Source organism: Lactuca sativa, chromosome 4 (assembly GCF_002870075.4).
Source record: "Lactuca sativa cultivar Salinas chromosome 4, Lsat_Salinas_v11, whole genome shotgun sequence".
Lineage (NCBI taxonomy): Eukaryota > Viridiplantae > Streptophyta > Magnoliopsida > Asterales > Asteraceae > Lactuca > Lactuca sativa.
In genome coordinates this window covers 128,836,998-128,860,278 of record NC_056626.2, presented here as the reverse complement: position 1 = coordinate 128,860,278, position 23,281 = coordinate 128,836,998, and the positions used below count along the sequence as shown (strand labels likewise).

The window sequence follows — 23,281 nt, the reverse complement described above, 5'->3', positions numbered from 1 at the left end:
CTGGTCTTTTACCCTTCTATGGAAATTGTAGAATGGATTTAATCTAGCCTTTGAGAGCCGTTATTTATTTGAGAGTATTGTTATGTGTTTAGGCGGGGGCTAGACCAGTATGATCGAGTGCGAGATTATCCGAGATACCGAGGTGAGTCTTCTCACTATACTGTACCTGGAAGGGTACCTAAGTGTGACCGGAAGGTCTTATATGCTAGGAGATATATGTGCTATATGTTGATATGTGATATGTATGTGTTATGTATGCTATGTATGATAAGGATCGGAAGCTCAAAATGATATGGACCGAAAGGTCAAGAGGACATGGACCGGAAGGTTAGGAGGTTATGGACCGGAAGGTCGATCTGGGTAGGACCGGAAGGTCTACCGGGATTCGGGACAGAAGTCCCCTGAGACATTTGGACCGGAAGGTTCGACAGAGTTATGGCCTGGAAAGGTGTAAGTGTTGTATGTGGTATTTTGGGGAACTCACTAATCATTTATGCTTACAGTGTTGTGTGATGTGTTTAAGGTACCAGTGAGGATCGCGGGAAGGCGCCGACTTGATTAGTACACACACATGATGAGTTTTACTTATTATAATCTTAGGATGTGACGTTATGAGTTTTTATGTGATACAGTGACATTTTATAACAATTATCAATGAAAGTGTGTTTTTTTAATGTGAAAAATTGTTTTGAAATTTACGTCATTACAACCACTGTCTCTGTAGTCTGTTGTAGGTCTTGAAACTCCCGTGCTAACTGCTGCACCTCAATAACTGGTGCAAACTCGGCCTTGAACCTGGCCGAGAAGTCACCCCATGTCATCGCGTCCAATGCGGCATCATCCTCAAAAATATGTCCAACTTCCTCCCACCAATTACGTGCTTTTTCCTTCAGGAGACACGAGGCGAGTCGGACCTTGTCCCCCTCGGGACACTGGCTACTGCAAAAAGCAATGGTGACATCTGGCAACCATCTGTTGCTAGCAATGGGTTCCCTAGCCCCATGATAATCTGGAGCTCCACAAGCTCTGAACTCTCGGAATGTTAGTGTACGCGCCCCCATCATGGCCACCATCTCAGCGCGGAAGGCTCCCAACCTCTCATCCAAAATCTCCAATATACCCTCCTTGACCGTACCAAAGATCACAGGAGTCTGGTCTAGAATACTGTGCGTAATCTCAGTTGATATAAACTCTCTCATCTGCTCCCCAAGTTGCTCGGCTCCTGGGGGTTGAGAATGAGGCTGATGGGAGGAGAATAAGATGCTTAAATAGGGTACATAAACCCGAATTTAGGGTTTCCTAAACCCTAACCAACTCGCCGAGTCGGTATACCTACTCGTCGAGTAGGTCACTTATCTTGCGACAAACTTATCGCTCCTACTCGTCGAGTCATCCCTCTGGACTCGACTAGTAGACTTCTTGACTTGAGGTTTTCCTTTCTTTTCTAGGTCTTCTGAATTCGGGGTGTTATAGAAAATATGTTGTTTGATAATGTAAATACATTCAATCTTACATAACGATTGTCATTATCACATATTCTCACTAATTAAATAGTCTATAAGTTTATTATAGACTTTTTATTATTATTCTCATTCTGTCAGAATGACTATTGATTCGTATTCTGTAAGAATGAAAATGAGTGAAAAACGATGAGTGGGAACAAAAATGAAAAAAAATTACTGAGAATATATGAAAATGACAATAGTTATGTGAGGTTAAACTCATTCACATTACTAAACAACTTATTTTCTTAGTAATTCTCATAGAATAACATTATCCACACATCCCATAATAGTTGTCTATCCACATTATAAGCTAGCCCTATATATATATATATATATATATATATATATATATATATATATATATATATATATATATATATATATATATATATATATATATATCCCCTAATCTAATAAATAAGTACAATTTTGCCAGGTGGCATTCTATTAGCCCCTCCCAATTGATTTATCCCTCCAATTCCATATAAATCAATTTCCGATTCTACCCTATCCCTACTATTCGGTTTCCTCCTCTCCACACTCAAATCAGATTCAAAGTTCAAACGGAATGCTTGTAAAACAACAATAAATCATCCGCGAAAATCAATTTATCACTTCTTTTTTTTATCTCCATGTTTCTCTCTATAATTGAGACTACTAAGAACGAAAGTTGAATCGGTTTTGCTCATGAAATTGTACATGGAATGTGATTAGGTTTTCAAAAATCTCTCTTTCAAAAAAACTTTACGTCGGTCATCTCCACCACCATCTCCCCTCCATCATTCTTTCAATCGAGTTTCTTATTTTACCACTCTCGCTGACGAATTCTCCTTCTGAATGAGGTAAGATTTTGATCATTCGTTGATGGTAATCCTTATTCTCTTGTCTCTGGAAATCATGAGGTTTGAGATTTAGGTTTTCTAATTCTACCATCCCCCTTCGACAATTGCAGATTCCAAACATTTAGGATTTTTAGGTTTTCATCACTGCTACATCTTGATGCATGTTGAACCAGTAAGCAAAGAACGATTTCTATGACTATACGGTACGATTTCTTAGTTTTTACTTAGAGGTTAAAATAAAAATTATGTGTTTAGCCTGCTCTTTGTTCTGGATGTTTTAATTTGTTTTTATTTTGATTTTCAATTTGTTTTATTTTCTGATTTCATCTGTGGCATTTGCTACAAAGAAAATCATTCATTTTTTCTTGAGTTTGTTTTTATATCAGTAATTTGTTGTTTTTTTAGTATATGAAAACACTCCCATTATCCTTTCAGTTACTTCCTATTATGAAAACAAACATTGATAAGTTTTGTTGTGTAACACAAACAACACTGATTATATGTGTTTTAGTTATCCTTGTCAACTATTTGTTAAAATGCTTCAATGATGAAAGTTTGGAAAATCTAGCTCTAATATAGATAAAATGTTCATTTATTGGCATTCATGTTATTAATTTAACTCTAATTCTTGACATAGAATACAATATTATCTCGCCCCCATACCATAAGTACCATCATACAATGTAAAGATAAAACGTGACTGGTTTAAATGGTAACTCCTATCATGCCAGTAATCTCGCCCAAATCTTTCATTATCTTGCTCATTAAACTCATACCTTGCCTTTTTTTTTAGAAAAAATCTCTGCTGATCACTTAATCAGAAGTAGCAAATTAAAGGTTAAAGCACAAAAAAGGTGATGGTACCTATCTCCACTCTCTCTGTATATATTCTTTTTAGTGATGTCAACATCAAATAAGGTGAAGTTTCCTATTATTTTGGATTAGAAACCATTATCTTCTCATGGATATTTTCTTTCTTCAAGCTTAAGAGGCACACTTCTAGGGAAGCCAGTTATATTAAGGAGTGAATCAACACCTTCTTATGGTATGGACTATGATTGTGGTCGGATATTCCCCTGAACCTCCTTATAATTGACAAGTAAAAAAATTGTTTTTTTAATCTGATACTAAAATATATATTCCTCTAAAACTCTGATTAAAATCAAAATGGTTGCAGTTAATATATTAAATTTGTTAGTTATTAGTTTATTACATATATTTTCGCATGAGGGATGTAATGGTCAGCTATATTTCGACATTTTATTTCCTGTTTATATCCGATTTTATTAGGCTAATGAAGTTCATTTAATAGGCTAACATTAGATGCTCAGATGGATGTCAATGTGAAGGCCTCAAAATATTGATGGCATAAAAGAATAAAAAGGTAACAAAGTAACAGATATTTGTTTATTTCAAAACATCCATTCTACCTAGCTTCTTTACTTATGAATCTTTATGTTTTGGGTGTGAGGTATAATATTTTACATGGAGTTTTCACCAAATTACCTAGGATGATCCTACTTATTTCATAGAAAATGTTTTATTTTGTGAAGTTTGCATCTTTTACCACTTCCATGCAACATTCTTTGATATATTGGTGCTTATGAATTTTATGAATGTACATAAAAACTTTGAAGGTTTAACTACAAGAGCATGGTAGGTAAAGTTTTTAAATAATTAAAAATACTAATGCATTAATGTATCGTAATAAGTATATTTACAATTTTTGATGTTCAACCGTAAGACAACTAATTTGAACGACCCAATTAATGGATCTTAGACTTAGGTTATAAATATTCTGAAATGAATATACTTTTTCATTAAGAAATTTAGCGTTTACTGAAAATAAGGTCCCATAAAAATCAGTCATGGTTGATGAGTTTACTGGTATATCCATACCATCCCTTTTAATGATCGAGACATTTCACATTATTTCAACTTTTACTCCTACTCTTTCAGCTTAATCATTATATTTTCTTTTTAATATTTTTTTAAATGCAAAAAATAGCAACAAACTTTCATTGATTTGTGTAAAATAGCATCCTACTTCCATTTGTTTTTATTATTGTATTTTTAATATTTTTAGATGCTAAAATTATCAAAGAATCAAAAGTACAATGTTATTTCTTTGATCAGATGCATGGTGGTAAAATGTTCAAAGTAATGAAAGTAGAATGGAATTTTGGAATGGGAAAATGCAAGAAAGTATGATGTCATTTCCTAGGTTTTTTGTAAGGGTCAAATGCAAAAATTCAAAGTATAGTGATATTTCCTTGGATTGTTTGCTGTTACGGGTGAAAAGTATATTGCCTATGTAGTAAAAAGAATAAAACATGCTGGTTTTAAGTGTTAAATTAATTTTACAACAAATTTCTCTTGCTTTATTTTTAGTTTTCATGAAATCTGATTAAGATATGTTGGATATTCGACGACAAGGTGTGGTTTAAGGTTGGTGGAGCACTTCTACACATCTAATTGACAAGTGGAACCAATAGTTTAGCTGTGAGTGAAGTATGGAAATGATTAAATTTTACCCTTCATCCTCAACAATAATAGATATGTTATTTTGAAGATGATGCTTATAAAGATGTGGTGGTAGTTTTACTCAAGTATAAATGTAACATTCAATTATTTTGTTATTTGACATAATTTTATAAATCAAGTAATTTTTTTTATTAGTTTGCTGATTTTGTATTTTTTACATACCTTTCTTTAACATTTAAGAATACGTATCAATTCATGAATGAGCAACCACCAACTAATGCATAAATTGAATGATACATCTCTTTAATAAAGTTTTAATCAAGTCTCAGTTCTCATTTTTTGGATCATTATATCTTTATGTTTATAACTTCATTATTTTATTTATTATGAGTATTTGAAACTATTGATAGGTTTTTTGTGTTTTTTACTTTGCATTAATGGCCTTCTATGTTCAATGGTCGAAGATTAATAATTTAATTTTCTATTGTTTTTGTGTTGCTTTGACATGTCTTTAATTTTTATTTTGTTTATATGTGTCGACTTCTTGAAGCATATGTTGATAAAGTTCTTAAATCCTCAAAAGACTATTTTCGAAAACCAAAAACATTTATTTGGATACATTATAGATATATTTTAAAGTAACCATATAAAACAATATATATTGCATGCTCTTTAAAAGTAATGATATTTGACAATATATATGGCATGTTCTTTATATTATTACATGTTTACTAAAGAAACTAATTGTCTAAACGAAACTATTTGACAAAACGTAACTATACGTCGCCCGTCTAAAGGAAACTAAACGTGAAATTAAAATTATTTACCATCCTTTGAAACACAACTATCACCAAAAGAAATTTATTCGCAACAGAAAGAGAACTCACAGTAAGATGTTATGTTATGCAATGTTGTGTTATGCAATGTTGTACACAAAAAAATGATTGCAATATATGATTTATAACAATTATTTTATTTTTTCAACCCGTGTAGTACACGGGTTATAACCTTATATATATATATATATATATATATATATATATATATATATATATATATATATATATATATATATATATATATATAATAATAAATGAAAATCTTTTTGCCACATGTCATATAATAATACATTTTGACACATGTGATTTTGTGATTTTGTGGTTAATTCTTAGAAATTAATTGTCACTTGTCATTTTATGGTAATTTTTAATTTTTTTAATTAACTATCTAATTTTCGGTTATAGAAAATAATTAATGTGTCTCTTTATATTTTCAAATTTTAATATGTTTCCTTTAATATATATAATTCAAAATTAACATGTTTTTTTCAAAATTCATTGTCATTAGACAAAATAGTCTATATAGAAAAAAATAATCAAAATTTATTGCTTTCTATTGACAAACTAAAAAAAATGTTATATGGTTAAAATATAATTATTTTTTTATAGTTTGTTTTATTAGTAAAAGTTGAATTATTTATTTATTCATGATTTTGTTTGTATATATTTTGAAATTTTATTTTAAAAAAATACTTAATGTTTATATCTTCATATATAATTTTTTTTAATAAACTCATGTAGTACACGTGTTTCACACCTAATATATATATATATATATATATATATATATATATATATATATATATATATATATATATATATATAAGGTTAGGTTATTTTGTTTTCACTATCTATTGTGTGCATGTATGATTGATTCTGGACCAATCATTTTAGTTATTTTAAAAAAGTAATTAATGCATATTAAATGCTGAAGATAGGTTATATGTGGTACATATTTGTCAGTTATTGCTAGAAGAAGACATTCTTTGAATTTGACATAGTCCGAAACAATGAGTTCGAAATGAAGTTCGGAACAATGAGTTCAAACATGAGCTCCGACATGCTAGATATAGGGGGAACCACGTTACCGATCAGATATTTTTTTTTACCCATTCACCTATTTCAGAATTCAGGCCCGTAATAAGCATTCACTTATTGGTTATTTAAAAAACACAAAAAAAAATGATTAGATTACTCAGTTTCCTGTAATTAATTTAAACAAAAAAATAGTTAGATTACTCGATTTTCGATAGTTAATTTAAACAAAAATGATGAGTTAATAATACAAATTTAGTAAATTAAATATAATGGAATTAGAAAACTGTTTAATTGATTAAATAACTTTACAAGCATCTATTTTATAAAGAAAACTAGCTGGGAAACCCCGCTCCGCAGGGTTTGGTTAAGACCAGTAAAGTATGTTGCTATTGTCTACACTCCGCGGGGTTTGGTTTTGACCATAGTTTTTGAGTTTTGATAACCGAATCAGCCAAGCCATCTTTAAAATCACATACAGACCAAAGCTAAAAGGACCCAAGCTAAAATTCAAAATTTTATATAATCCATATAAAATTTACAATTTAGTTCCTCTATAGAATCAACTCGGTAGGATTTGAATTTGAAGGCACTAAATGAACCTCCCAAATTAACAGGTCAACGTACGTTTGAGTTGGTGCACACATCTGTTCCAAAAGGTCTAATCCTGTTTAAAAATGTCAGAAAAGAAACCGAATAAGCAAAGGAAAAGCCTAAAAAGTGTATAAATAGGGCATAAACTGTAACGCCCGTAGATCAGGGCTAGTCAATTTAGAGACAATAAGCGTCAAAAATGACTTTTTGATGGAAGATCATCTAGAAGGATTAATCTTAACCAAGTTGTAGTATATGTCATGAGGTTTCCGTGCATATAAAGAACGCCAAAATCCGAGTTATAACGAAGAAGTTATGACCTGTCGAAGTTTCGCGACAGAACCGGCACGACACAGCGCGACGTAAAAAGTAAATTTTCGTTGGAGCGATATTTAGCCTTAGCGATCTAAACGAGAATCGAAGATCTTGTTGTTAGTAGCGAAACGACAAAAAGTTAGGCAAGAACGGACGTCAAACGAAGAAGTTATGAATTTATAACGAAGTTTTCTGTCGCGGCCTATTAAAAATAAATAATAAAAATAAAAGTCAAAATTAGCCGACGGAGTCTAAACGAAAGTTGTAGAGCGTAGTCTCACCTTCGCGTGGATATAAAGAACGTCGAAAACGGAGTTCGTATGAAGAAGATATGAATTTCCGAAGTTTATTAAATAAATTTTATTTATTTTTAATCTTTAATTCGGAAGCATTATCCGAAGGAGTCACCGGTCCGATCCGAGGTACGCGCCGCATACTCGTGTACGCCCCGCGTACTCCGAAAGTGTCGACATCGCAGCAAGTGGCTTCGGATGACGAACGCAGTGACGTTTTTCGGACCAGTACGCCCCGCGTACTGGCGTACGCCCCGCGTACGTGCGAGGCTCAGCCTCTATAAAAGGAATCCGAAGGCAGCCGATAGTTTTGCCAATTTCTTCTCTTCTTTCTCCCGTTTTGCATCGGTTTGCGTGCCAGAAATACCCCGAAGCCCCGGTATTGTTCTCGAGCCCCGAAGCAAGTCCCGAGATCCCGAAGATCCCAAGAAGTGCGGTTCCCGAGCCGAAGCTCTGTCCGCGAGAAGTTCGATTTTTGAAGAGATCTTCTAGATCTGCTGAGGATTACTACTTCTGCAAGTCGTAGTGCTGTCCGATCATCTTCTGATCAGGTGAGTGTATACTACCTTTCACAAACACGATAATAATACAAGTAGGGTTCGAGTGTATTAAGTATATTGTTGTTTATACGTGTGAGTGTGTAGTTACTTTCTTCTGACACATAAATATTAAGTATTTTCTATAAAAATACGTGTTATGTGTATGAGACAAAATTGTTTATATGTGTGGGTGTATAGTCCCTTTCCTAAACACGGGTATAATGCAAGTATTGTTTGAATGTATGACGTATATGTTTAGGAGAGTGAGTGGTTACTTCCTTCCAACACATAAATATGAAGTATTTGTTATAAAATACGTGCTATGTGTTTATATATTGTTATTTATTTGAGATGAGTATGGAATGAATGTCTTATATAGTTTTTAAATAAGTTAAACTGTATATGTATTCCATATCTACAAATATGTTGGGTAGAACATGGGTAGATGAGATAGTTGGTATGTGATAGATTGATGATGTATGTAAGATGATCAAGAATGATATTGACAGATGCACCAATTAGAGAATGTCATAATACTAGCAGATGCGCTCAAGCATAGTATTGGTAGATGCACCAAAGAGAAAGTGTCATAATACTAGTAGATGTACTTAATGTATAGTATTGGTAGATGCACCAAGTAGTGAATGTCGTGATCTTGGCAGATGCGCCAAATAGAGATTGTCATAACAATAGCAGATGCGCTTATAGGATAATCTTGGCAGATGCGCTTATAAGATAATGTCGGCAGATGTGCCTAAAAGAGAATGTCATAAATCTGGCAGTCGCGCCTCATAGTGTATGACGTAATCCTGGCAGAGGCGCTTAAAGGATAATGTTGGCAGATGCGCCTTATGTAGCAATGGAAGTTTGTGTAAATCCCTTAGGTCAATCCTTAGGAATGAAGGAATGACGAGTAGTTGAATTCCTAGGGTAAAATCCTAAGAAACATAATAGGGATGAGTAATTGAGTTGATTGTTTGATGGTTGAATATAATAATTGTATTATTGTGGGTTGAAAACCCTATATGCTCACCAGGCTCCCAAGCCTGACCCACTCAGTTTTCTTTGCATTACAGGTAACGGCACAAGAGTATAATTTGGTGGACTTGACGAAAGATTTTGGATTATAGGCCAGTAGTTATGAATAACTGTTGTAAGGTCTATTTATTATTGTTTATGCTTTTGGTCTGTATCGGAACATGACATCCCGAGGTTTTATTATTTAATGAAAATACATTCTCTTTGAGAAACGTTTTGATAAATGGTTATCATATTTTATTTTGGGAACAAATTCCGCAACCGTTTTCTTTAAACGATCACTCTGATTTATAAAACAAAGCATAAACAAATCGGTCTTTTCTGGCCGTGAAAATGGGGATGTCACATAAACTACAAAAACTCCAATTCTCCAACACCAAACCATCCACTCCAGCCGCCTCAGACCCAGGTGGGCCACCGGAGTCTCCCCCATCCAGAGGCCCAAAAACCCCAATTTTTTATAACTAAAATATATAAACGAAAGGTAATTTACAACCCAATAAAGAAAACCCTTTGAAAGCAGGAAACAGAAATAAAACTTACTGCAAAATTTCTTATCAGGACTCTGTCATTTCAGATTCCAAATCTTGCCAGAAAGTTGTTTCAGGTTCATGCATATCCAATTTCCAGAACCTGTTACAATTACAAATCTACAAAGGAAGTTATGTTTCCTTTTTTATATTGAAATCAAGATACCTTTATTAAGATAGGAAAATTACCTTTCGCTCTTCTTTGAGGTAAAAAAACCTTTAAGTTTGGCATAAACCTTTTTAACTATCTTCGTTGCTTCATCATCGTGTGGTGGGGCTGCAGACACAAAAGCAATAAACCATACCCGCTGATCATTTTATAAGTTAAATTTGAAACATTAGGGATACTTTTGTGGAAAACTGTTAAAATCAAAAAACATTAATTATAAAAACAGTATGCAAGAGCAGTTTCATCTAAAATTGTTAAATTCAAAATTTTTAAGTATAAAAATATTATGCAGGGGCATTTTCGTCAAAAAATGTTAAAATCAATACAGGTGAGAAAAGCATAACAACAAGGGATCTCTATATACATCGGTACTCAATCGTTTTCTTTTCGATCTTATTTCAAGTCATCTGTTGGATTACATAGGAATTATGATTTTCATATTTTTTTCATTAATATATATATATATATATATATATATATATACATATATATCTATATCTATATATATATATATATATATATATATATATATATATATATATATATATATATATATATATATATATGTTCAATAACCTTATTAATTTTTTCTGAGATGACTTCATCTAGTTTCATTTGTAAAGTATGTAATCCAGAGGATGAATATGATCAAATTTAAGAAAAAGAATCAACCTGTGTCTTCCGATAATAAGGAGACCCATAAAAGTGCTTCCGTCTGGGGAGAGGATGGATCAGCTGCCTCTAATTTAAAGCAACATAGCTGTAAAACAGATGGAAATTAATATAATTAAAACTACTGATAACTATTTTCTAATCTCAGCCTGTTCAAGAATCTGTTTAAACCAAAATAAGACATTCATTTGTGGAAAATTGTTAGTGAAGTGGAGACATATGCCCTATTTTTGGAAAACGCTTTCGTTTAGGGATCGTTTTTATTGGGAATGAGGGGAGAGAAGGGATATCAATGGTGGTAGAAATGTGGTAGGAAGGAATAAAATTAGGGTACAAGGCCTTTACCTGGTTCGATCACTAAATCTTCTATTTTAATTGGCAAGATAGGTCGAATCGATGTTGAAACAAAGCATAGAAGTCGTCAAAAGAGAAAGGCAGAACGATGATTCATCTTCTAATGAAGTCGTAATTACTTGTATGCATGTATTTTAAGTGTACAACTCACTCAAGCATGATCCTCTTCATAAGCTTAAAACTTGTTAAATAATTATAGTTCACACAAGGAGGGGTGTAGAAGATACAAAAGCAATAAACCAATTTTATCGTATACAATCTTTGCGACCAGAAATAAATTACGATTGGGAAAGAGAAGCAACTGCGACGTCAGTTGTCCTGGACGTCCGTCTCCAGTCGTACCGAGATGAAGTAGGGCAAATGAGGTAGAAGAACGATTGTTATTCCATTACCATCTACAAATTCATAGAGTAGAAAATGCAATCAAGAAACATTATCAATAAATTCAATGTACGATTTTGTAAATCCGAAAAGATCAAGATTAAAGACCTAAAAAAATATAAAATTGAGTTCCAAAATAGATATAATTACAATAGATAGAAGAGAAGTGAGGGGCTGAGGGGCGTCGAAAACGTAATACCTTAAGGGGTGTTTGGATAGGAAAAAAAGAGGTTCTCAGCCACAATGAAAGAGTGGTGGCAGCAAAAGGGGGATGGAAGAGCGGTGACAAGTAGCTTTGGGGGAATCGCCTAAGGAAAACCCACTGTGAAGTCTCTTGTCTCAGCGTGAGGTTGGGCTGACCGGAAGCAAGCAGGTAGCTTGGTGACACAGGCAGGCAGACAACCAAGCTTCATTAGCATATACGTTAAAAGAGGCCGCCCAACACCATTCGGATTGGGGGAGGAAACAGCTTATCTACGTGGACACAAACACAAGTCTTTAACATATATATATATATATATATATATATATATATATATATATATATATATATATATATATATATATATATATATATATATATATATATATATATATATATATATATATATATATATATATATATATATATATATATATTTGGCTGTTTAGCGTCATAGTTCCAACTCTCCAAGTACGCTTTCTAACCTCTTCGACCATGTTCAGCAGCTGTTCGTGGGTATGAAACGCATCTGATAAAAAATCATGGGACTGAATATTGTAGGGACTGTTGATAAGGTAAATGGTAATGAACTGAGTTACAGTAATTTTGTGGAGAAATACTTATCGAAGAACGAACCCGTTGTTATTACGGGACTCATGGACGATTGGAGAGCTTGTAAAGATTGGGTTTTTGATGATGGAAGACCTAATCTCCAGTTTATCTCTTCCACTTTCGGTACTTCCAAAGTACAGGTGCCTTAATTTCTCCCCGATCGTAAGATTAAATTCTCTAATATGAAATGTTTCGCTTTCCATTGTTTAACAATCAATCATTTCAAGTTTTCAACTACTACAATTAACTTGTAACAATTATTCGTTGTTTGTTGGAGAATGGAAATTGAATGTTCGGAATTGTTGCTCGTTTATTCAAAACTTAGATTGATTTTTCTCCAAATCGGATTCCTAAATCCTAATCCCTAAATTTTTGGATTTCACATTGTAATCCTTAGGTTGCCGACTGTGGTAGCAGAGAATTTACAGAGCAGAAGAGGTTTGACATGTCAGTATCTGATTTTATTGCTAAGTGGGTTGACTTTTCTTCAGTAGAACATGACAATCCTTCAATCAACAAGTTAAATGGCAAAACACTACTGTATTTGAAGGATTGGCACTTTGTAAAGGTGTGTTCATCACTTCAACTTAGCTCTTTTAGCACCATCTAAACTACGAACTACCATTTTCATTGTTTCATATGCTTATCTTATTTATAATCAAGATTGTAGGAGTACCCAGAGTATAAAGCATACACAACTCCATTGTTTTTTCATGATGATTGGCTGAATCTGTATCTTGACCACTATCATATGCATGAAGACCCTGATACATATCAGAAGAGAGACGACATAAGCTGTTCTGATTATCGTTTTGTGTACATGGGTGCAAAAGGTTACAACGCTTTTTCTTATTCTACTTCTTGATATGGACATGGTTACCAATTTTTATTTTATTTTTAATTTTTTTTTGTATATTCAGGAACATGGACACCATTCCATGCTGATGTTTTTAGGTCCTATAGTTGGTCAGCTAATGTATGTGGCAAGAAGCAGTGGTACTTTCTGTCTCCAAATCAACACCACCTTGCTTTTGATAGGTATAACTAGATTTTCTTGAAAAGAAGATAATTTAAATTGTAAAGAGTATTTTCAACTCTTATTGTTCTTTATACATATCCAGAAACATGAAAAACACTGTTTATGACATCTTTGAAGAAGTTAACGAAACAATATTTCCCAATTTCAAGAAGGTAACTTTTCTTTCAATATCTATTAATTCTACCTTTTAATTTCATTAAATTTGCGTATGTGTGTGTGTGTTATGTGCAGACAACATGGTTGGAATGCACACAAGATGAAAATGAAATAATTTTTGTTCCTAGTGGATGGTATCATCAAGTTCATAATCTGGTATGAATATGATACAAATGCACATATATTTGTGTTATGTGAGAGATTTTTCATATATTTGTGCTTAATGGATTTGTTACAGGAAGATACAATATCAATAAACCATAACTGGTTCAATGGATATAACCTTTCTTGGGTGGTAAGTAACAAACAAATAAACCAAAAACAATTTATAAATGTATTGTTTTTATCATTCACTTGTTATTGTACTTTTAGTGGGATCTTCTTTTGAAAGATTACAAAGAAGCTACAGAGTATATTGAAGATATCAAAGACATTTGTGATGATTTTGAAGGACTTTGTCAACGAAATCTTGCAGCTAATACAGGTAGGAAGTTATTTTAGTGATTAGCTAATAATAAAAAAAAATCATGCATTCTTATATAAGTTAAGTTACAAAGTCTTTTTTTTTTTTTTTTTTTTTTCATGCAGGCATGAATTTCTATGATTTTTTCAAATTTATGTTACGTTTTTCCTTTGCAAACATCGTTCAGCTTTGTCATCTTGCTAAAAAAAGTGATGATGTCAAATGGTGTTCTTCTGTAAAAGCTAAACATTTAATCTTCAACCTTGAGTCTGCAAAAGATATTGCCATAAAGATGAACTTCACATGCTTATCTGAAAATCATAACATCACATTGGATTTCAGAAGTGTTTTGAAGGACCCTGTGTTCTTGAAACTATGTTGTCAGTTGGAAAGAACATATGATTTCATACATGATCAATGTGCATTGATGAAAGTTTTAGTGGAAGATTTGGTGGATGTGGGGATTTGTAAATTGTTGGATGTTGTGGTTTGTAATCCTGAAGATTTAGTGGTTTTCATTGACCACGTCTTGCAAAATCTTATATTATCATCACATAAAAGGTAGCATTTTTTTAGAGGTTGTTAATTGCAAAAAGTTTGTAACATGACTATATTGAGTAAAATTTGTATTACATTTTTGTATCCAATTTGTTTGTTTTCATCGAATTGTTGGTTAAATGGTTTTTAGTTTAGATATGTTGATTATGATGATAAACTTGTTGATACATCAACTATATAATTTCTCATACGATCGATCATCTATCTACCAGTGATACAACTTTATTTTTTAAATTATATTTTTGACAGCTTTTTGCCAAACCTTTTTTTTTTTTGCAACTTCTTTACAAAGCCTTTTACAATTTAGTTTTTTTAAATATATTGTAAAAAAATGATCTTGTATATGTTTGAGACATTACATTTATGAAAAAGAATATGTAAAAAAGTTTAAATTAATAAAGTTGTACCTGAATATATAAGAGGGCCTTAGAAAAAAAGTACCATCAATCAAGAAAATCACAATCCGGTTTCCTGGATACAATTGTTAGGTTTTCAATCAATACACACACAAGTGTAAGATGCCAATAAAAAAAACACATATGATATGATTTACGTGGCTCACACGATTAGAGTAATCATGCTACATTCACAAGCGAACTAAAGAGGTTTATTATGAATTTCAGATTGAGGTTTACAATTACATCAAAACTTCTTTATATAAAACTAGGAATCTGACTATGGCCTTAAATTGTCAACTATTCAACTTCGACTCAAAAACCGCATATGAGTTGGTTTAGAACCCCACAAGGTATAGTAGCGACTATCATGTACAAAAGCAATCAGATACTCATATTGATTATCTTGAACAATTAAATGTTGACATGTTCACAAAGCCTGTTCTTTCAAAATTTTACTACTTACGTGCAAGATCACCATCAAGAATATATTCTCCTTGTTCAATACATAAATCGTTAATATTGCTGCTAGTTAGTTAACTGATAGATTTAACTTAATAGAAGAATACATGAAGATATACAATTCAATGTATAAAAACAATTTCTTGCTCCAACTGTTACTCTCTAACTATATATTTAAATTAAAAGCTAGAATATGTATGTTATAGGACTTAATTAGCTTCCGTTTTGTAAGTATTTGTTGACTACCAAAAAGAGCACCTATAGAACCCATTGATGACTGGGTTAGATACTCTTGAATCTTGATATTACCATTGACTCTATTTAAATTGTATCCACAAATTAATAAAGACAAAATAAGATCTTGGAATTATCCCTCTCTGGTTGATTATTTTTTGAATGCTCGAGAGTCAAGATGGGTTGGGTTTAGAAGTATGCTTGTCTTATCTCCATTAACTGTGTTGGGTTGACTGTGTTTTAAGTAGTCCAATTTTTTGAATGGTTAACATGGAGATATTATATCATTATATGTATTGGATTCAATCACTTTTCCCAAAGTTGGGTTTTCATAGTTGTCATAAGAGTATTATAATATGTTACCCTTTCCCAAAATTAATGACATATTTTACTAGACACGTAATTGATGGACTTGTGAAGCTCTTTTATGGGATTGCAAATACCTTAACTTTTAAGGTGATATGGTTACCTACTTATGTCATCATGTATTACAACTACTAATTCAACGCACTTTCAATAAATGTAAGGTCCTTTGTGATGCCACATAGGCTTGTTACTCCTACAATTTAATTATATTATATTATATTATATTATATTATTACATTATTTATATAAAAATTTTATTTTATTAAATTATTGTTTATTTTTATTAAATTATTAATTCCATTACCTTACATTATATATATATATATATATATATATATATATATATATATATATATATATATATATATATATATAGAGAGAGAGAGAGAGAGAGAGAGAGAGAGAAAATATTGAGAATGGAAGAATCATTCTGAGCCATGCATTTATTTTGCCGCAAAACACTTAGGCGTACCGGCGGAAATTAATAACGGATAAACATCTGTTTTCCAATCAAACATGTTTCCTTAAACTATGCTAGTCATTACCTTAATATACACAAAAACATTTTTTTTTGTTTTTTTTTTTATTTTTAGAAATCTTTTTTTATCGAAAAATGATTTTAAATATATCAAAATTTATAATTTTTTATTCTCTATAAATAGACATCCATATTGATATAGTTTTAAGATCAAATAATTTTTTTTAGAGTTTCAGCTCTCGTTATTCATAAGTGAATAGAAATCCATCAGATTTTTAATACAGTACATTCGTTATTTACTTATGAATAAAACGTATGCTTAAATTTTTTTTTTTTTTTTTTTTATAGTTTGAGTATTATTCATATATGAATATTACACGTAATAAACTTTTCTTACTTAAAATATATATTTTTACATCATCTTTCGTCATATATTATATTTATATATGAATAAAACGTGTATATTTTATATTTATATATGAATAAAACATTTATCAGATTTTTTTTTACAGTTAATTTGTTATTCATATATAAATAAATAGTATAAATGATACTTAAGCTGTAAAAAAAATTAATCATATTTTTTTATTCATAAGTGAATAACGAATGTACTTTAGTAAAAATATGATTGATTTTTATTTACTTATAAATAACGATAGTTGAAACTATACGAAAAAAATAAAAATTTCAATTTATCTTAAAATTATATCAATATGGATGTCTATTTATAAATAATAAAAAATTATGAATTTTAATATATTTAAAATCATTTGTCGATAAAAATAGCTCCTTAAAAAATTAAAAAAATTATGTTTTTCTATATATTAAGATAATGATTAGCATAGTTTAAGGAAACATGTTTTGTCGGAAAACACATGTGTATTCTTTTCCCATTTCAGTCGATGGGGTTTTTGCGGCAAAAATAAATGAGTGGCTGAGAATGATTCCTTAATTTTCAAGGATTTTTATTTTCTCAATTGAATTTACCTCTCTCTCTCTCTCTCTCTCTCTCTCTATATATATATATATATATATATATATATATATATATATATATATATATATATATATATATATATATATATATATATATATATATATACACACTATATAAATTATATATACACACTATTGATTCAAGTATATATGTATTATAAATTGTAACGTAATTATCGATGTGTATGTAATTTTATTGATGGCTGTCCAAAAAAAAAGTTGTATTGATGTGTTAGTGAATACCACTTTTCTTTTGTATTATACGGACTGAGATGACCTTACTAATCACAAATGAAGGGAATCTTGTGCACCCAAATTATTGTTATCAATTTTGTAGATTGCTAGCGAAGAGGTTTAATTTCTTCCTCTTTTTACTATTATTTCAAATTAAATTCTTGCATATTTTTCGAACGTACACTTTTTCGTATGTCCCATCATTTCAAATTGCATGAGCATGAATATAATTTTAAAGAATATTTACCATTGAGCTCCCCTTCAATTAATGACTGTTCATTCATGACTACATGCAGTTGTATGTTACGTAGTTTTCATACTATCTAATCTATGTAGACTTACTAGCATATCCCCTCCCCAAAGGGACCATGTTAGTTAAGACTTGTCAATAGTCAATAAGATTATAATGATGATATATAGATAGTTGTTTGGTACACCAATATTTGGTTTACAATATCGGTGGAAGTTCCTTTCAATACTAACAAATTTTAGAGAGCAGAAGTAGATAACTTCAACTTTAAGATATGTGTCAAATCATTGTTTAAACATATTTGTACATTTACAATATATGCATATTAATAGCAATACACAAATAAAGAAAGGTCAACAACACTCAATGACAAACCATTTAATATATAAAAACCATTGTGTAACACCTAATATACAAGAGCTTGAATGAAGGTGGAATTATGACCTATTATAAAAGAAAATGATATTTATGCAGGCACAAAATTTCGAAACTTATCCAACAAATTACTATATAGGAAAAGAATCAATCATGAGAAAGAAAAGGCCATAGATATATATATTGCATGTAGTTACTTTCTTTATTGACACCTTCCATTCCTTCCAGGACCTCCATAATAAATATAATTCCCCCAAACATTATTCTTTCCTGCTTTTATATCATAGCAATTCGGATGATCAGCCAAGAGATGAAGGTTTGTTAATGGAAGCAAACTATTGTCCCAATCAACCACCTTCAAATTTCTAAAATATGAAGCTTTCCCAAACCCTTCATCAGCAAAATGACCACTACCCATTTGTGTTGAAGTGTGATATCCATTTGATCTTGTGTTCACTATCTCTCCTCCAAACTGTACCATGCTTGCATGTCTTTGTAGATGACTAAACAAGAACGATGGCCAATACCCTATCAGTAGTCCCGATCCAAATTGCAGCCACCAGTGTCCATGTTTAGGGTCCTACAAAATAAAACAAGTGTGTTAATTTATGATATATATATATATATATATATATATATATATATATATATATATATATATATATATATATATATATATATATATATATATATATATATATATATATATATATATATATATATATATATATATATATATATATATATGAGTTCATTTTAATTTCATGTTTCCATCTTATATAAAAACTTAATACTTTCTATAATAGTTTATAACATAATAACATATTTAAGTAAAACATAATTGACATATATATTAAGTTATTAACAATATTAGCAATCTAATGAGCTGTAAACTAAATCCAGATCCTCCATAATAAAATAAAAAAAATGTCCAGATAGCCGATGAAGATAGAGATAATATTTAATCTTATAATATATATTAAAATGATCTAGATAAATACAAACTATTCTTGAACTATATAAGGTCCAAAATACTTTGCTTTGCCAAAAGAAGCATGTCAAAAGAATTTAGAACGTGAGTACGGAGTTTCCATATCATGTTTGGCAATGATATATATATATATATATATATATATATATATATATATATATATATATATATATATATATATATATATATATATATATATATATATATATATATATATATATGGGAAAAGTGAATATACTCTTAAAGATATATAAGCTTAGGTACCCAAACTCACTATACTACATCGTTTGTAACATATATAGACATTGTAATTGTCCAATGTTCTTATAATTCAACTTCTAACTTGAATTACTTCAAAGATTTTTATAAATTTCATATTTATCTTCTTACATAATTGTCATTTTCAACAATAATATATATAGAATAGTAAGTATTCGACAAAAAGATGTGATGTAAGAGAAAAATAATAGTGAAAATTTAAAAATATTGAATATAAATCAAGTTAAGGATTGAAGTTTAACAATATTATAATGAATATATCAAACAAAACGACGTATTATTATGAGTTTGGGTACCTAAGTTTATATACCCTTAAGAGTATATTCACTTTTCCCTATATATATATATATATATATATATATATATATATATATATATATATATATATATATATATATATATATATATATATGGTTAGGTTATTTTGTTTTCACTATCTATTCTGTGCATGTATCACTGATTCTGGACCAATCATTTTAGTTATTTTAAGAAAGTAATTAATGCATATTACATGTTGTTGAAGATATTAATTACATCTTCAGCATTTAATATGCATTAATTACTTTCTTAAAATAACTAAAATGATTGGTCCAGAATCAGTCATACATGCACACAATAGATAGTGAAAACATTTGAACCTAACTCTCTCTCTCTCTCTCTCTCTATATATATATATATATATATATATATATATATATATATATAATGTTAATGTAAATACATGTGTAACAGTTCTATTTATGCATATGTAAGATTTATTTAAATTGATGTTGTATATATATGTTTTTATATAATAAAATATTTGTTGTAATTATATAATAATTTCGATAATAGTTACATACAAATAACTTGGTTTTTCTTTAATTGTGGAACAATATATTTATAAAGATGTTTTGATTAAAAAAAAGATGTAATCAACTTTATAAAAAGATAACAGATTTTAAAAATCTACAAAGAAAAAAAAAAGTTAAAAACAGGTGTACTATGTTGGAAATGCTTTTAGAGTTTTTAGTAAATAGTTAGATTAATTTAATCACTTATGTCAACACAACACATGGGAGACCACTTCCGATAGAAAAATAAGAGAATCTTACAATTTAATATTAGCAAAGATCAGTAGGTGCTATTAGCAGAAATAAAACAGTTTAATTTGGAAGTTTTGGTCTACAAAAATGGTGGAGTTATATCTAGGCAAAACACTAGCTAGTGAAGGTCAATTGAAAAACCAAAATCTCCAACATATATAACACCATTTTTTGCATTAAAAATAATGCAAACAAGTTATCTATTTCCAAATATATCCCATTTTTGAAGCAACTCCATTTTTAGTGCAAACAAATGAAGAGTAACTCCATTTTCAATGCAAAAAAAATGAATTGGTGATATTTTAGTAATCTAGCTAGTGGTTACTCCATTTTGGTGTTAAAAGTGGAGTTTGATTTAAGTATCTTAACACCCACAAGATGAATGTAAAAACAAAACTAGTAGAATACAATTTCTTTAAGATGTAGTATATAAGTAATATAACTCAAACCATGTTGGCATTAATTACCTTCCATATCATAATGCCGATATCAAATTGTTTAGCCTTGTAAGATGACCTTGGTGAGATTGCTGCACCTATAGCGATCCTGTTGTTCGTTTGAACAAATCCTGAACATAGTAAGTTGTAGCATCCAGTGGTTTGGTATGCATCAGTCTGTTAAAATTAATGAACCAAAGTTACCTTCCTTTTTCTCAACACTATATATCATTTTGTTCTTATTTGAAGCAAACACTAAAAAAAAATGTCAATAGAACTTACTGTCCAGTAGGTGAAAAATCTTGGGTAACCATCTCCATACAACTCCGGACTTACCTGAAAAATTATCAATTTATATATATATCTTGTCATTATATCTGTGAAATTAAACTAATGTTTGATATAAGTAATTAAGGTAAGTAAAAGTTTAATTACCTGCCAACCAGCTTCTACTGTATTCAGATCATTGCCAAATGAACCAGAGATTAACCACAATTGTGAAAGACTGAATTCGTATGGATCTGTTACAACAGGAGTCCATACGTTTATACTCGCTTTAGCTCCATAGTATTGATCTCCATTCACAAAAGCGACTGCATGCTGCAATATAAACCACCATTTTAATTTTTTAGTACAAGTTCCACTTATATATGGCTTATATATGTAATTAATATAACAACAATATATCGATTCTTGTAAGTAGTACTGACTTCATGACCACCGCTGGATGTGTCGCGCCTGACAGGCTTTATGATCTTTCTTCCGAATCGTTTGAGCGAAGTTGCACGTAAAACATCGGCTTCTGTAGTTCTCCTGATCGGAATAGTGCCTTCTGGGCAGGATTCGTTGGATTGTGTCCATAGCTGAAAGGTCTCGATAGTTTCATCGATGGAGTATTTGTCATCCTCCTTCGGCCTCTCTAATGGTGGTTCCTGCAATTTAGTAAAAAATGAAAAACCCATTTATAAGATCGTGTAACACTTGAATAAACATGGAAACAACCAGAAAGCGAATCTAAAATGAAAAATATACCAATGGTTTCTGTCCTTTGAGCTTAGGATGATCAAATGCTGGTTGATGATGAGAGGGAATACAATCTATCAAGTCTCCATCAGGGCTCTGTTTAGGGAAAAAGAAACACACATAACTTGTAACTTGACTTTCAAGAAACTAGAAAACGGAGAAATTACAAAACCCAAAAGGATTACGTGAATGGTCTTGACTGGAGGCTTGTTGATCTTGTTGAGATGATTTCTGATTCTTTTTAGCTTCTTTAGCTCTTGCAATGGCCTGAAAGTGGTTTCGTTTTTGGGTAGGGAGAAGACAAGAGGTAGAAACAGAAGGATAGAAACAAATGTGAAGAGGATTGAGGTTTTGGAAGAAGAAGAAGAAGAAGAAGAAGAAGAAGCCGCCATGTTTGTATTTTGTTGGTGTTTGGGTGTGTATTTTAAGGGTTTGTGTATATGAAATCGGATTTGGAGTTGTCTCTTTCCTACAAGACTGAGATTTCATCAACAAGAAAACAACAACACCATCACCAACAAACAGTTTTTGGTTTTATTCCGAAATTTTGTCATAGGGAAGAAAATGCAGCAGATGCATACAAGACAGAAGAAGCCTGAAACTGAAAACCCTTCAAAAGACAAACTGTTTCTGAGTTTTTAAACAATTAATTCGTCTTTACTATCTTATCAATGACACTAAATCGTCACATAAGTACACCCTTACTCCAACACTTACATAACGTACATGTTTTTTTTGGGTATTTTAATATCCTTACATTTAGAAAAGTTAGTACAAGAATAAATAACAATTTATTTATTATAACATCTATTATTAATTAAGATATTATATTTTAAATTGAAGTTATATATATTTTTTCTTATTGTTAAATGAACAAATCGATGAAAGTAATGAAAATACAATGTTATATTATACTTGTATGGATTTTTTTAAATATAATATAAAGTGATAAAAGCAAAAAAGTTGTAATAAATAAAACAAAGGAGGATGTGCCTTGCTATATCATGTATTTAACCATGTTTAAAATACACATTTTATTATATTTTGTATAAAAGA

At 30.6% G+C, this 23,281-nt stretch overlaps 2 protein-coding genes and 1 long non-coding RNA gene across 7 annotated transcripts; 1 reads left to right on the top strand and 2 right to left on the bottom strand.

Moving 5' to 3' along the window:
- Positions 1-6,990: 6,990 nt before the first annotated feature.
- LOC111907011 (uncharacterized) lies at positions 6,991-12,049 on the bottom strand. Of its 4 annotated transcripts, none has more exons than XR_006191333.2 (5): positions 11,201-12,049; positions 10,856-10,943; positions 10,204-10,291; positions 10,028-10,134; positions 6,991-7,372 (listed from the first exon to the last, which is right to left on the bottom strand). It is a non-coding gene; the product is annotated as an uncharacterized LOC111907011 (long non-coding RNA). The 4 variants fall into 4 exon arrangements; XR_002855399.3 differs by having other exon boundaries at positions 10,856-11,604; positions 11,790-12,049; XR_006191332.2 differs by having other exon boundaries at positions 10,856-12,049.
- Positions 12,050-12,231: 182 nt separating this feature from the next.
- LOC111907010 (arginine-specific demethylase JMJ20) lies at positions 12,232-14,728 on the top strand. Of its 2 annotated transcripts, none has more exons than XM_023902800.2 (9): positions 12,232-12,544; positions 12,802-12,972; positions 13,075-13,237; positions 13,325-13,442; positions 13,526-13,595; positions 13,675-13,755; positions 13,838-13,894; positions 13,972-14,083; positions 14,188-14,728. In XM_023902800.2, exons 1-9 carry the CDS (start codon positions 12,335-12,337, stop codon positions 14,625-14,627), a joined length of 1,422 nt encoding a protein of 473 aa, XP_023758568.1. In that variant the 5' UTR covers positions 12,232-12,334; the 3' UTR covers positions 14,628-14,728. The 2 variants fall into 2 exon arrangements, with proteins under 2 accessions (XP_023758568.1, XP_023758569.1); XM_023902801.3 differs by having other exon boundaries at positions 12,340-12,566.
- Positions 14,729-18,402: 3,674 nt separating this feature from the next.
- Positions 18,403-22,927, bottom strand: LOC111907008 (uncharacterized). The gene is made up of 7 exons (XM_023902799.3): positions 22,411-22,927; positions 22,235-22,321; positions 21,913-22,134; positions 21,638-21,802; positions 21,485-21,538; positions 21,233-21,379; positions 18,403-18,990 (listed from the first exon to the last, which is right to left on the bottom strand). The coding sequence occupies exons 1-7, from the start codon at positions 22,615-22,617 to the stop codon at positions 18,613-18,615; spliced, it is 1,260 nt and encodes a 419-aa protein (XP_023758567.1). The 5' UTR covers positions 22,618-22,927; the 3' UTR covers positions 18,403-18,612.
- Positions 22,928-23,281: the final 354 nt, after the last annotated feature.

Bases quoted from the DNA above. Each gene is read 5' to 3' on its own strand.
- LOC111907010 (XM_023902800.2), top strand. From the start codon at position 12,335: ATGGGACTGAATATTGTAGGGACTGTTGATAAGGTAAATGGTAATGAA. The intron at 13,443-13,525 runs GTATAACTAGAT...ATACATATCCAG, and splicing joins CACCACCTTGCTTTTGATAG to AAACATGAAAAACACTGTTT. The intron at 13,756-13,837 runs GTATGAATATGA...GATTTGTTACAG, and splicing joins ATCATCAAGTTCATAATCTG to GAAGATACAATATCAATAAA.
- LOC111907008 (XM_023902799.3), bottom strand. From the start codon at position 22,617: ATGGCGGCTTCTTCTTCTTCTTCTTCTTCTTCTTCTTCCAAAACCTCA. The intron at 22,135-22,234 runs GTATATTTTTCA...ACTAAATTGCAG, and splicing joins TCAAAGGACAGAAACCATTG to GAACCACCATTAGAGAGGCC. The intron at 21,380-21,484 runs GTAAGTTCTATT...TAATTTTAACAG, and splicing joins GATTTTTCACCTACTGGACA to ACTGATGCATACCAAACCAC.